The 15,471-nt window shown below is 40.3% G+C and overlaps 1 protein-coding gene across 1 annotated transcript in view; it reads left to right on the top strand.

The window, feature by feature from the left end:
- Positions 1 to 15,471, top strand: part of cep97 (centrosomal protein 97) — a 53,953-nt gene that overhangs the window by 6,308 nt on the left and 32,174 nt on the right. Inside the window, exons 2-3 of the mRNA XM_072585397.1 lie at positions 10,302 to 10,444; positions 13,746 to 13,904. Coding sequence (XP_072441498.1) covers positions 10,302 to 10,444; positions 13,746 to 13,904 — 302 coding nt within the window. The remainder of the gene's footprint in view (positions 1 to 10,301; positions 10,445 to 13,745; positions 13,905 to 15,471) is intronic.

Raw genomic sequence — 15,471 nt, 5'->3', positions numbered from 1 at the left:
GCAGATCAACACAGACGTGGGCGGCATGGTGGCACAGTGGTTAGCACTGCTGCCTCACAGCGTCAGAGACCCAGGTTCAGTTCCTGCCTCAGGCGACTGACTGTGTGGAGTTTGCACGTTCTCCCCGTGTCTGCGTGGGTTTCCTCCGGGTGCTCCGGTTTCCTCCCACAGTCCAAGAGATGTGCAGGGTCAGGTGAATTGGCCATGCTAAATTGCCCGTAGTGTTAGGTAAGGGGTAAATGTAGGGGAATTGGTGCGCTGCGCTTCGGCGGGTCGGTGTGGACTTGTTGGGCCGAAGGGCCTGTTTCCACACTGTAAATCTAATCTAATCTAGACCGCTTGATTGGAATTCGATGTACCACTGTAAAGATTCACTTTTGCAATTACCAACACAACGCATATCAGTTTGCACCATCTGCAAGATGCATTGTGCCAACTTACTAAGGCACTTTCAAGAGCATGTTACAAACCCTATCACCTAAATGGACAAGGCAGTAGATGCATGGGAATGCTATCACTTGCAATTTCTCCTCCAAACCACATAACCTCCTAACTTGAAGCTACATTGTCAGTCCTTCACTGATGCTGGATCAAAATCCTGGAACTCCCTTCCCAATACTAAAATTATACAAACCTGAGTAGCTACAGTAATTCAAGTCCCACCTTCTTGAGGGCAGTTAGGAAAGGGCAACAAATACTGGTATTTCTGGTGATGTCAATATTCCAAACATGAACTGGTAAATATTTTTACAAGTGAAGAGGAAAATAGTATCTGACATAGTCAAACAAATAATTGTTTGTTACTTGTCAGTTCTCCCCTCATAAAGTCATAAATAGGGGTGTTCTCTTGTTGCACAAGATTCAGCAATATTCAGACTTCAAAGGTACTGAGCAGTCCATGTCCAAATGCAGCAAAATTTAGACAACATCCAAACTTCCTCTTATAAATGGCAAGTAACATTCCTACCAGTTAACGAAGATCCTCAACTCAAGACTATCATTCTCGCTCTCATTGTTAACTTTCCACAGCCTGTCCACCATTTACATGGCACAAGTGAGGACTGTTATGACTGTATTATAAATTATATACTTTGTAATGCTCACTGTCTTTAAAATAGACAAAGAATCTTTCAAAGGCTTCCTGAAGCCTCCTTACTACCTTTGCAGTTGTTGTTAGGATTAGGTTGTACTACTTCTGGGAAGCAGTTATGCACAGCCTACTGAAATTCAATAGATCCTGCCAAGAATTACGAATATAGTGAACAGTAGCTCCCCCTGGCAGTGTTAATAACCTGCCTGCACTCACAAAAATATCTCACAATAAAAGATTATGGCTGAGATGGTTTAGAAAACTTAAATCACCTTGACGAAAAGGCACTGGATGGCTCTGTACTACAGGCATAGGTTAATACTTAGCATAATTTGCCAGTTTTGGCATAATAGCCATTTTAAATTTTGATCTATACAAGACAGGCCTTGTGCACATACATATTGTGCAGAATCCCCAGGAAGATCTCAGAGGCCCATCAAACAGAATGTTCTGAGCTAAAGGGGGCACAAGAAGAAAGGCTTTCAGAAATCGACTGCTTTGAAGGAGTTGATGTAATCTGTAAGTGCTGCAGAACGCCAGTATGGGTATATGTTTCCTCCGTGGACTACAGTGGTTCAAGAAGGCATCTCAATCATCTTCTCAAGGGCACTTAGGATACCAACGGCCCATTATTGAATAGGTTAAAATAAAAAAAGTGCCGGCGCAGCGCTGGTTGGATTTTTTTTTATTGAATCAGTGCGAATGTGGGTTTTGCTGATTGGGCCAGCATTTATTGCCTATTCTTTCTTCCCTTGGGAAGGAAGTAGTGAACTGTCATCTTGAATTATTGGAGATTATTTAGTGTAGGTACACCTACAATGCTACTGGGGTCATATTTTGACCTAGCGACAGTGATGGGACAGCAATATAATTCTAAGTCTGGGTGGGGCTTAACAGGAAATTTTAAGATTCCCATGTATCTGCTGCCCTTGACTTTTTGGATGGTAGTGGTCATGGGTTTGGAACGTGCAAAGGGTAAATTTCTGTATTACATCTTGTAAATGGGTACACAGGCTGCAATTGTAAGCTGGTGGAGGGAATATATGTGAGTGTGGTGCCAATGAAGTTGGTCTGCCGTGTCCTGGATGGTATCAAGCTTCTCGAGTGTTGTTGGAGCTGCCCTCATACAAGCAAATGGAAAATATTCCATCACACTCCCGATTTGTGTTTTGTAGATGATGGAGAGGCTTTGAGGAATCAGGAGAAGTATGACTTGCAGCAGGATTTTTAGACAGAGGATTGATGAGGGCAGAGAGGTAGATGTGATCTATATGGAATTCAGTAGGGCATTCGACAAGGTTCCTCATGGGAGACTGATTAGCAAGGTTAGATCTCATTGAATACAGGGAGAAGCAGCCATTTGGATACAGAACTGGCTCAAAGGTAGAAGACAGAGGGTGGTAGTGAAGGGTTGTTTTTCAGACTGGAGGCCTGTGACCAGTGGAGTGCCACAAGCATCGGTGCTGGGTCCTCTACTTTTTGTCATTTACATAAATGATTTGGATGTGAACATGAGAGGTACAGTTAGTAAGTTTGTAGCTGACACCAACATTGGAGGTGTAGTGGACAGTGAAGAGAGTTACCTCAGATTACAACAGGATCTTGATCAAATGGGCCAATGGGCTGAGAAGAGGCAGATGGAGTTTAATTCAGGTAAATGTGAGGTGCTGCATTTTGGGAAAGCAAATCTTAGCAGGACTCATACACTTCATGGTAAGGTCCTAGGGAGTGCTGCTAAACAAAGAGACATTGGAGTGCAGGTTCATAGCTCCTTGAAAGTGGAGTCGCAGGTAGATAGGATAGTGAAGAAGGCGTTTGGTATGCTTTCCTTTATTGGTCAGAGTATTGAGTACAGGAGTTGGGACATGTTGTGGCTGCACAGGACATTGGTTAGGCCACTGTTGGAATATTGCGTGCAATTCTGGTCTTTTTCCTATTGGAAAGATGTTGTGAAACTTGAAAGGGTTCAGAAAAGATTTACAAGGATGTTGCAAGGGTTGGAGGATTTGATCTATAGGGAGAGGCTGAACATGCTGGGGCTGTTTTCCCTGGAGTGTCAGAGGCTGAAGGGTGACCTTATAGAGAATTACAAAATTATGAGGGGCATGGATAAGGTAAATAGGCAAAGTCTTTTCCCTGGTGTCAGGGAGTCCAGAACTAGAAGGCACAGGTTTAAGGTGAGTGGGGAAAGATATAAAAGAGACCAATGGGGCAACGTTTTCACGCAGAGGGTGGTATGTGTATGGAATGAGCTGCCAGAGAAGTGGTGGAGGCTGGTACAATTGCAACGTTTGAAAGGTATTTGGATGGGTATATGAATAGGAAGGGTTTGGAGGGATATGGGCTGGGTGCTGGTGGGACTAGATTGGGTTGGGATATCTGGTTGGCATGGACAGGTTGGACAGAAGGATCTGTTTCCATGCTGTACATCTCTATGACTCTATGCACAAAGCCATGTTGACTATCCCTAATCAGTCCTTGCCTTTCCAAATACATGTACATACTGTCCCTCAGGATTCCCTCCAACAACTTGCCCACCACCGACATCAGGCTCCCTGGTCTATAGTTCCCTGGCTTGTCCTTACCACCTTTCTTAAACAGTGGCACCACGTTAGCCAACCTCCAGTCTTCCAGCACCTCACCTGTGACTATCGATGATACAAATATCTCAGCGAGAGGCCCATCAATCATTTCTCTAGCTTCCCACAGAGTTCTAGGGTACACCTGATCAGGTCCTGGGGATTTATACACCTTTATGCATTTCAAGACATCCAGCACTTACTCCTCTGTAAATTGGACATTTTTCAAGGTGTCACATCTATTTTTCTACTTTCTATATCTTCCATATCCTTTTCCACAGTAAATACTGATGCAAAATACTCGTTTAGTATCTCCCCCATTTTCTGCAGCTCCACACAAAGGCCGCCTTGCTGATCTTTGAGGGGCCCTATTCTCTCCCTAGGTACCCTTTCTTTCCTTAATGTATTTGTAAAACCCCTTTGGATTCTCCTGAACTCTATTTGCCAAAGCTATCTCATGTCCCCTTTTCACCCTCCTGGTTTCCCTCTTAAGTATACTCCTACTGCCTTTATACTCTTCTAAGAATTCACTCAATCTTACATATGCTTCCTTCTTTTTCTTAACCAAACCCTCAATTTCTTTAGTCATCCAGCATTCCCTATACCTACCAGCCTTTCCTTTCACCCTGACAGGAGTATACTTTCTCTGGACTCTCGTTATCGCATTTCTGAAGGCTTCCCATTTTCCAGCTGTCCCTTTATCTGCGAACATCTGCCCCCAGTCAGCTTTTGAAAGTTCTCACCTAATACCGTCAAAACTGGCCTTTCTCCAATTTAGAACTTCAACTTTTCGATCTGGTCAACCCTTGGCCCCATTTAATCTCTCCTTTCCACTACATACAGTTTTCAGTTTTACTTTGAGTTTACCATTAGCTAATCGCAACTTATCTGTTGTTTGTTTCTTCTTGAAATGTTTGTCTTTGCATTTGCCTTTGACCTGGGCTATGGTTTTTAACCTTGTTTTAACGCTTCTAATTAGCTTTAAAATGGGATATACATTCTATTGTAAAATAATTTTTAAAGAGAAAATTTCACATTTAAGAGCTGCTTTAAAATAAATGGAAGATACTATGTTAGATGTAAACATTCTAGATATTTTTTAATCAACTTGCTAAGATTTATTATTACATACCTCTTGGGCAGGTAGGACTTAAACCCAGGTATCCTGGCCCAGAGGTGGGGATGCTACCATTGCCCACAAGAGCACCATGTTACCTTGCTCCATATCAGTCAAAGGGATTTTCAGTTTCAATGATATTAATTATAGGGAGTGGCCCAAATTGCTGTATAGGAAAAAGCAAGTGATGCCACTTTAAATGGCTGTAAGTTTTATTGGAAATCCATGCTTCACTTGAAAAATACGGTGGTTTGGGAAATGCAGATTTCCCAATAGTGGTTTGATTTACTGGGTCACATAGTTTGCTCGGGCCAATTTGCTACCCTACCTTAGAATGGTCCAATTTCAGTACACCCAATTAAGGAAATGCTCCTTTTCCTTAATGTTCTATTCTAATTGGTCCTGGGTTTCTATGTTGCTATTTAACTTGACGACTATTTAGTTATTTTCTCTTCTTGCCAAAAGGCATGCTTTGAATCAAAAGTATACCTTCCTCTTCGAAATATTGCATCTATAATTGAAACAAAAATGGATATTTTTGTTCATCCTGTCCAGAATGTGGTAACCACTGGTGAGATGGAAATCTCTCTCATCAACCTCAAAAGTTAGTGTGTGGTGAAAAAACAATTTGGCAAAGGGTGGACGGCCAATGCCACCACTAGATGGCACTTGAAGAGCCTAAAGTGATGAGCTGTGTACGATGGATGTGGGCATCTTGAAGTAAAATCAAACTTAAGGCTGACCATGAAATTATTGTTGATGATTGTAAAAACAAAATCAGGTTCACCTAATGCCTTTTAGGGAACAAATTTGCTGTTCATACTCCGGTCCGTGGCAATGTGGCTGACTCTTAATTGTCCCAAGAGATGACCTAGAAAGTTCTCAGTTCTATCAAACTGCTATAAACCTTAACACAGGACAGACTTGATTTATGCATCCAAACCAATCCAAACCAAACCAGTTGAAGCTGAAAAGTTCACCTAAAGAACATTTGGGGATTTATTTGAAAGTTGAACAACCTGACTAGTCCCACCGACTAGTCAAGCAACAACCTGGCATAGACCGTCAAGTTGAAAATGTGTTGCTGGAAAAGCGCAGCAGGTCAGGCAGCATCCAAGGAACAGGAGAATCGACGTTTCGGGCATAAGCCTCTTCCTGAATAAGGGCTTATGCCCGAAACGTCGATTCTCCTGTTCCTTGGATGCTGCCTGACCTGCGCTTTTCCAGCAACACATTTTTAGCTCTGATCTCCAGCATCTGCAGTCCTCACTTTCTCCTCATAGACTATCAAGTAAAATTCTGAGAGAGTGGTTCCTGGGATCATGTTCCAGGCAGCCCTATGACCATCCATGGATATGTGCTGTCACTCTGGCAGGGCTGCAGTACAGTGAGGCACAGTTGCCCTGAAATCTTGTCATGGCATCATGTCAAACATAGACAAGAAAGCCTCCTACTGATTAAAATGCACTCTACAATACTGCACTGAAGTGTCAGCCTATGTTATGTGATCAATCCTGGAACTTTCATTTAGAAGTAAGAATGTACTCATTGAGTAGAAACTGACATTTGTAAAGAACAAAAAGGATTTCTGTTGATGTCATGGCCAGTAGTTTCCTGCCAAACTACAAGATTTAAGATCTTATTTGTTAGTGTGAGCTAATCTGTCCATATTTGATTAGTCAGTGTTAGTGAATGCATATCATCTGTAAACCTCAATGTTTAATTTCTAAGTTCAGGTTTTACTTTAAGAGCATATGGCATTGGGAATAGTATATTCGCATATGAAAATTTCTTTAAGGAACATGCTTATGATTTAAAGGTTGGTTGTTAGCTATACTATTTCTATCATTTTTGTCTTTACTTTGCATGAGTTCTACCAGTCCTTGAGTTATGTTTCCATAAAGCATCACATCAGATGAAAGCCATTCAGCCATTAATGCAATCGTAGCTGACATGATAATCCTCAACTCCACTTTCCTGCTTTTTCTCCATAACCTTTGATTCCCTTGATGCTTAAAAATCTGTCTTGGCTTGAATATGCTTAAGGACCCGGCCTCGACAGCCATTTGCAGTAAAGCGTTCCATTGATACATGACACTGAGGTTATGCCCTCAAGTTCTCTATTCTTCTATAAGAGGAAGTTTCTAACCTGTTAAGTCCCTTGAGACTCTTGTATGTTTCAATAAGGTCTCTCCCCATATTTTTCTAAACTCCACTGGGTACAAGTCCAACCTACTCAAACTCTCCTCAACCTCCTAGAAAATCCCTCCATACCTAGAGTCAACCTAGTGGACCCTCACTGGACTGCCAACAATCCCAGTTTATCTCTTATTGAAAAGGAGACCAAAACTGTTCACAGTATTCCAGGTATGACGTGACAAGTCCCTTGAATTGTTTCAGCAAGATCTCCCTATTTTTATACTCCATTCCCTTTGAAATAGTGGGCAATGTTCCAATTGCCTTCCCTATTACCCACTGAACTTGGATGGTGGCTTTTTGTAATTCATGTAATAGAACCCCCAAATCCCTCTGGGTTGCAGATTTCTCTTGTCTTGCTCCATTTAAATAACATTAATCTCTTCTATTCTTCCTGTCAAAATATATAATCTCACATTTTCCCATGTTGCATTCCATCTGCCACATTTTTACCTGCTCACTTAATTGTCTGTGTCTCTCTGTATAGTCCTTGTGTCATCTTCACTATTTGTCACCTGCAAACTTGGTACATTTGCTTTCCTCATCATTGTCATTAATACATATTATTAAAAAATTGTGCCTCCAGCCTTGACTTCATTTGATTTATTGTTGTGTATTCATTACAAACACAATGAAAAATGTTGCTTGGTGTCGCCACTCGTAAGCGCCATCTCAAAACACAGAAAATAAATCAAAACATAAAATATAAAACCAGAAAAATAAAACAATAAAGTTAGTCTTACATTCTTACCTCAATAAAGTTATTTGGTCTTTAGTAAACCTCCTTTTTCTAGCTGAGTCATGGGCCTGGATCCAGGTTCCTCCATCCCAATACCTCAAGTCCCTGCTCTAAGCTAATTACACTGCTGCAGTTGCACTTTGCCATGCCCCTGCTGCCACTGGAAGAAACAGTCACCATTCTCCAGCGCTACCTCACCTCCAGCGCTGTCACTGCCATGAGTCTGTGCTGAGCCAACCTCGCTGATCTAGCTGCTGCTAGTGCCATATGGTCCTGCTCTGGAAGCAAACTTGGCGCTGTTGCTGCCATGCCGTCAGGCACGCAGGACTAGCTGCAGACCTGGAGTCTTGGCTCAGCCTGCGAGTCTGGGCTAAAGGATTATGCCTAGCACCTGCCCCTCACTTACTGGGCTACCTTGGGCTGAAGTACAGCCGGGTCTGCCTCGTGCTGATGTTGCTGTCGTGATCATTGGATCCTCTTCTCCTTTGTCATTTCCTTAGTGTAGCCACTACTCCGGCCCGTGACTCCATCTTATTCCATTGGTTACAGATTGCCATCCTGAAAGTGTCTCCTTATCCCAACTGTCTGTCTTTTGCTAGGTAGCCAACCTTCTATCAATGTGAATATACTATTCCTACTCCATGTGCTCTTATCATATTAAGTATATGTATATGTGATATCTGGGGAAACACTTTTTGGAAATCTAAATATATTACACTCACTGGTTCCCTTTTTTTGTACCATCCTCAACAAACTCTTAGAGTTTGTCAATCACAATTTGCCCTTTGTGAAGCCATGCTGACTCTGCTTGATTATATTGTGTGTTTCTAAATGTTCTGCTATTATACAATAAGGGATGTAATTTTAAAATGTTTTAACATTTTTCTAAGGACCGATGCTAAGCTATACTTAACCTTTTTTTTCAAATGTAACCTATTTTTCCTAATCAACCTGTTCAGAGATGTTATTACACGCCACTGGAACAGTCAGGACTTGAACCCAAGCCCCTCAGTGCAGGGGTAGGGACACCACCACTGTGCCACATGAGTCATTTTTATCTATTTCCCTTTCTGCACAAGAATGTTTGTTTACATTTTCAGTTTTCTAATCTTTTGGGCCTTTTCCAGAATCTAAGGAATCTTCGAAGATTATTACCAGTGCATCTCTAGCTACTTACTTTAAAATTCTACGTTGGATCTTACCAGGAGAGTTATCAACCATTAACCCTTTTAGTTTGCTTAGCATTAGCTAGTTATTGTCTGTTTCCACCTCTCCAACTCAGTCCGTTTGATTATTTTGTAGTTTTGCAATGCTGTTTGATTCTTCTACTGTGAAGACTGATACACAGTATTGTCCCGATTGTTATTTCCTGGTTCCACATTTTTGTTTCCCTAGCCTCATTCTCATTTGCTGTGGTTTTTAAAATATTTTTCAAGAAAGTCTTGCTCTCTGTTTTTGTTATTTGCTAATGTACCCTCAAAATTTATTTTCTCCTTGTTTTTTTTGGTCATTTTTGTTATTGTCTTTTAAACTTCCTAATCCTCTGGATCACCTTTGTAATCTTTGTGCCGCATTGTATGGTTTTTCTTTCAATTTTATAGTACAGTATACTCAACTTCCTTGGTTAATCATGGTTGGTTTATCCCTTTCCTAGAATCTTTCCTTCTCATTGGGATATATCTTTCCAGAATCATGAGCTATTTTCTTAAACATCAGCCGTTCTTGCGAAACCTCTTTCCCAGTCCACTCCCGCCAACTCTTCCCGCATCTGTTTGTAATTTTCTTTATTTAAATTTAGAACAGTTGTTCACTCAAGTTTCTCAATGTCAAACAAAATACTAACTTCAATCATGCTATGGTCACTGCTTCATTGAAGATCAGTTATTAAACTTGCGTCATTGCATACTACCAGATAAAAAATAGCATGATCCATTGTTGGGTACATTGTGTATTATTCTAGGAAATTGTCTTGAATACACTCTTAATTCTTCCTCATGGCTATCTTTGCCAATTTGATTTTCCAAGTCTATGATAAAGTTCTATGTTGGATGGCTCCACATAGTCACTGCCTGAAATCTGGCCTTTTCTTCTGAAACATGGTCCAATATTCTTTTGTTTTTCTATGGTCTTTTTGATGTGTTAAAAATCTTATAATTTTAAATTGATGGGAAACTATTGGTGCTATGGATTTGTTTTCTCCTGACCTGTAATTGGGCCAGAATTTTTCATTGCTGCTGTGATTTCTGTAGCCCCAGGGGGGTTTTTTCACAAGCGCTCTGATTCTGCGGAAAGAGTGACATGCTGCTGTGTACATGTCCTTCTCCCTAACTATGTCATTCTCAAGCTGGAATGTATTGGAGCATGCATGTCCTGTTTTGTTATACTACTGACTGGTATTTTTCACAATTTGGAAATTATGTTATTGATTATTCTTTTGTATTGTAAATAGGATATCCTCTGATTTTTAAATGATTGTTCATAATTGAATGCTACTTTTAAAAAAATGAGGATGGGATGGATCCAATAATTCATGCATGCTAAATAAGTTATGTTAATTTGGATTTTATTTTTATTTTTCAGGTCGAATAGTTGACTTATCAGGGATGGGATTGCAGCATTTGGATACAGTTGCGCTGTGTCCGACAAGTATTTTTACTCTGATTCTGGACAAGAACCAACTGACTAAATTGGAAAATGTGGAGAAATGTGGAGATTTAGTACAAGTTGGTGTTCTTTGAAAAAAATTTCTTGTGAGATTTTAAAGGACATGTGCTCGTAGTGTGCTAAGCCTTTACAATGACCTCTCTGCATCAAATCACTATTTTAGATGAAACAGAAGTAACATGTTATGTAGTCTACATGGCATACTGCTCTTGTTAATTTTAACATGAACATTTGCTGAAATTGACATCTTGTACATCAGGACCAATTAGGGAAGTAGCTGTACAATTTAATGCTTCCTTATAAAGTAGCCTGCAAGATGCATTGATATAATCAATCAAGTACTTGTAGAAAAGAAAATCTGTTTTGAAAAATGTGTTCAATATTCATTTTGCTTCAGGAATGTATTCTAGAATTCTTACTTGGACTTGTTCCAGGTCAGGCCTTCTGTTGGTTCGTGTTACCTTGACTCCCATCTTAACAGAATACAGTATGATATTAGTAGCTAAGTACAAGCATTAATGTATCCTTCTCAAGTGTACATATCTGCTCCATGTGTTACTTTCAGGTGCTTTTCCACTCCATTATTTCTTTTTCCTTCTCTCTTTCATTTGTGTTGAGAATATTTCCATATGGTTATATTAAGAATTAGAATTTAATGGATTTAAATTGATATAAAAAATCATCAATATAGAACAAATACAATTACAGCACAGGAACAGGCCCTTCAGCCCTCCAAGCCTACGCCGATCTAGATCCTCTATCTAAACCTGCTGCCTATTTTCTAAAGAGCTGTATCCCTTTGCTCCCTGCCCATTCATGTATCTCGATACATCTTAAATGACGCTATCATTCCTGGCTCTACCACCTCCGCTGGCAATGCATTCCAGGCCCCTAACACTCTGCATAAAGAACTTTCCACGCATATCTCCCCTAAACCTTTCCCCTCTCACTTTGAACTCGTGACCCCTAGTAATTGAGTTCCGTATTCTAGGGAAAAAGCTTCTTGCTATCCACCCTGTCTATACCTCTCATAATTTTGTAGACCTCAATCAGGTTCCCCCTCAACCTCCATCTTTCTAATGAAAATAATCATAATCTATTCAACCTCTCTTCATAGCTAGTGCCCTCCATACCGGGCAACATCCTGGTGAGCCTCCTCTGCTCCCTCTCCAAAGCATCCACATCCTTTTGGAAATGTGGTGACCAGAACTGTACGCAGTATTCCAAATGCGACCGAACCCAAGTCCTATACAACTGTAACATAACCTGCGAACTCTTTTACTCAATATCCCGTCCAAAGAAGGAAAGCATGCCTTCTTGACCACTTTACTGACCTGCGTTGCCACCTTCAGGGAACAATGGACCTGAACACCCAGATGTCTTTGTATGTCAATTTTCCCAGGACTTTTCCATTTACTGTATAGTTTGCTCTTGAATTGGATCTTCCAAAATGCATCAGCTAGCATTTGTCACGGATTGAATTCCATCTGCCATTCCACTGTCCAACTCTCCAATCTACCTATATTCTGCTGTGTTCTTTGACAGTTCCCTTCACTATCTGTTACTCCACCAATCTTGGTGTCATCTGAAAACTTGCTACTCAGGCAACTGATACCTTCCTCCAAATCATTTATATATATCACAAACAACAGTGGTCCCAGCATGGATCCCTGTGGAACACCACCGGTCACAGGTCTCAGTTTTGAGAAACTCCCTTCCACTACTACTCTCTTTCTCCTGTTGCCCAGCCAGTTCTCTATCCGTCTAGCTAGGACACCCTGGACCCCATGCGACTTCACCTTCTCCATCAGCCTACCATGGGGAACCTTACAAATGCCTTACTAAAGTCCATGTATATGAGATCTACAGCCCTTCCCTCATCAATCAAGTTTGTCACCACCTCAAAGAATTCTATCAGGTTTGTAAGACATGACCTTCCCCGCACAAAACCATGCTGCCCATTACTGATAAGCCCATTTTCTTCCAAATGGGAATAGATCCTATCCCTCAGTATCTTCTCCAGCAGCTTCCTTACCACTGACATCAGGCTCACCGGTCTATACCTGGAGTATCCCTGCTGCCCTTCTTAAACAAGGGGACAACATTAACAATTCTCCAGTCCTCCAGGACATCACCCATGTTCATGGCTGCTGCAAAAATATCTGTTAAAATCCCAGCTATTTCCTCTCTCGCTTCCCTAAGTAACCTGGGTACATCACATCCAGACTTGCCTACCTCCAATGCCTTTTAGAATACCCAAAACATCCTCCCCCCTTATGCCGACTTGAGCTAGAGTACGTAAAGATCTATCCTTAAATTCAACATCTGTCATGTTCATCTCCTCAGTGAATACCAATGCAAATTACTTGTTAAGAATTTCACCCATTTTCTCTGAATCCACACATAACTTTCTCCTTTGTCCTTGAGTGGGTCAACCCTCTCTAGTTACCCTCTTGCTCCTTCTATATGAAAAAAAGGCTTTGGGATTTTCCTTAATCCTGTTTGCTAAAGATATCTCATGACCCCTTTTAGCCCTCTTAATTCCTCGTTTCAGATTGGTCCTAAATTCCGATATTCTTCCAAAGCTTTGTCTGTCTTTAGTATCCTAGACCTTATGTATGCGTTCTTTCTCCTCTTATCTTGTCTCTCAAGTTCACCTGTCATTCATGGTTCCCTAACTTTGCCATTTCAATCCCTCATTTTCACAGGAACATACCTCTCCTGAACTCTAATCAATCTCTCTTTGAAAGCCTCCCAGATAGCGAATGTGGATTTAGTTTCAAACTGCTGCTCCCAATCTGCATTCCCCAGCTCCTGCTGAATTTTGGTATAATAGTTGAAGCTGGAAAGGCTTAGCAGGGCTGGCATCCGGTCATCCCTCCTCATTTCTGAGGAAGGGTCACCTGACCCAAAAGACTAACTCTGACTTCTCTTCACAGATGCTGCCAGACCAACTGAGCTTTTCCAATATCTTCTGTTTTTGTTTCTGATTTTCTTTTGGTTTTTATAAATAAAATAGTCCCTTGCTAGTACAGAGCTTGAAAATTACTAAAAGAGGGGCATATTGCTAAAACCTTTCACCTTGCATTCATCCAGACAAATGCAAGCTTGCTACATTTCAAATTATCCAAACAACTTATACAATGGGGAAAAAGATTGGTTGGGAAGCCTACTTTGGCTGACATATTGCTGTGGAGAAAGCCGTAATCAACGATAAGTTCCTAAAGCTTTTGGGTAATTTTAAAATGGCACAGCCTGAACGTATTCATTTTGTTGGAAAGGAATGTTCATTGTGCATTAATATACCTGGTCAACTTTATACTGTACATATGCAAAACAAAAAGTTTTATTTTGTTGCAGTTGTCTGTAGCCAACAATCGCCTAGTCCGGATGATAGGTGTAGCAAAGCTGATCAATTTGCGAGTCTTAAACTTGCCTAACAACAGTATTGGAAATGTGGAAGGCCTGAAGGACTTGGTTCATCTGGAGTGGCTGAACCTAGCTGGAAACAACATTAAGGTATTGTATGTTTACTTAATTAAATTTGAATTACCTCTACCCAACATAAAAGGTTTTGTTTTGCAGTGTCATAACTTGAGGATTTTTTAATGTCTAAATACCAAAATGAAGTTAATTTGCATCATTTATGATTTTTTCTCTTTCTTTATCTCAAACTATATACAGTTGTATCAAACACAAGTAATAACAGCTGTGTGCAGTGGCCATTGCTTCTAATTGGCAGAAAGTGACCGGTGGTGTACTGCAAGAATCTGTGTTGGAGCCTCAATTATTCACTGCATATTCATTAATGATCGGATGATTGAACAGAAAAACCACACGTTGTATTTTGTTGTTAGCTGAAAGCAAAATGGCTTTGTAAGCAGCATAGATGGAAGTGTAATATTATATGTATAGATAGATTAAATAAATTGACAAAGCTGTGGAAAAAGAATTTGAGTGGCAAATGTGAGGATATCCATTTTGAAGCCAAAACAATGAACAACGTACTTTGTAAATGTTGAAAAACGAAGAGCATTAGAGAGCCAAAAAGGCTTAGATATCAATCATTATACACATCATTAAACAGTCAAGAACAGGTACAGGAAACACTTAAAAGCAAAAGGCTAATGGAATACTACTCTCTTTATCGAGGAGTGGACACATGCTTTCGCTATACAAAGCTAGATCAGTTCTGCAAAAATATGAGCAGTTCTTGGTGCCACACCTGAGGACTATTAGCCTTGGAGAAAGTGGAATATTGGCTTAATTGAATGACATCAGACATCAAGGGTTGTAGTCCCTGTAATTTAGAATGTTAAGTGTTGGTTTGATCAAATTTTAATGTAATAAAGAAAACAAATAGGGCTGTAGAAAGAACTATTTCCTCTGCTTTTGGAATCCAGACCAAAGGAGTATAAACTAAAGAACCAGACCTCTGGATTCAAATTAGAAAAGACCAGCACAAAGGGGGCTTTCTTTCACAAAAAGTAATTGATGCTAGATCGGTTGATTTGAAATTTGATGGATTTTTGTAGGGCAAAGAAATTAAGGGACATGACGGCAAATATATAGAGTTTGGTTGCATATACATCATGTTCTCATTGTATTAAGGAACAGGTTCAAGGGGATAAATGGTCTTTTGACCAGGCATCTGTCATATGCTCCCTCTTCAATCTTTTACTTGCAGTTCGTTTCACCTTCATAAACAAAAATTGTTACTTCTCATCCTATTTCTTCATAAAGATGATCCTTTCTACCTTTGAACTACTGCTTGATTGCCCAAACATCATTTCATTTTAATGTTGTGGGATTATGGTGTTATTACATTGTAAATTCCAGCCTAATCCATGACTGTCAGTTTGGATTTGCTGTTCCACTGGTGACTTTGTTCCCTAAATAATGTGACTCTAAAATCTTGTCTTTACTAAGCTTTGCACCATTTGTTCTTACCCAGGATACTTCCAAGGCTTTGAAGGAAATGGTACAGTGAACCTTTCATCACTTTATTAACATATGACTTCAGTTCCAAAACTCTGCAGCTTCGGTAAATTACTTTAAATATGGTGTAGTTGATAACTGTTTGATC

This window comes from Chiloscyllium punctatum, chromosome 15 (genome assembly GCF_047496795.1).
Source record: "Chiloscyllium punctatum isolate Juve2018m chromosome 15, sChiPun1.3, whole genome shotgun sequence".
Taxonomy (NCBI): Eukaryota; Metazoa; Chordata; class Chondrichthyes; order Orectolobiformes; family Hemiscylliidae; genus Chiloscyllium; species Chiloscyllium punctatum.
This window is presented reverse-complemented; position numbering and strand designations above follow the sequence as displayed.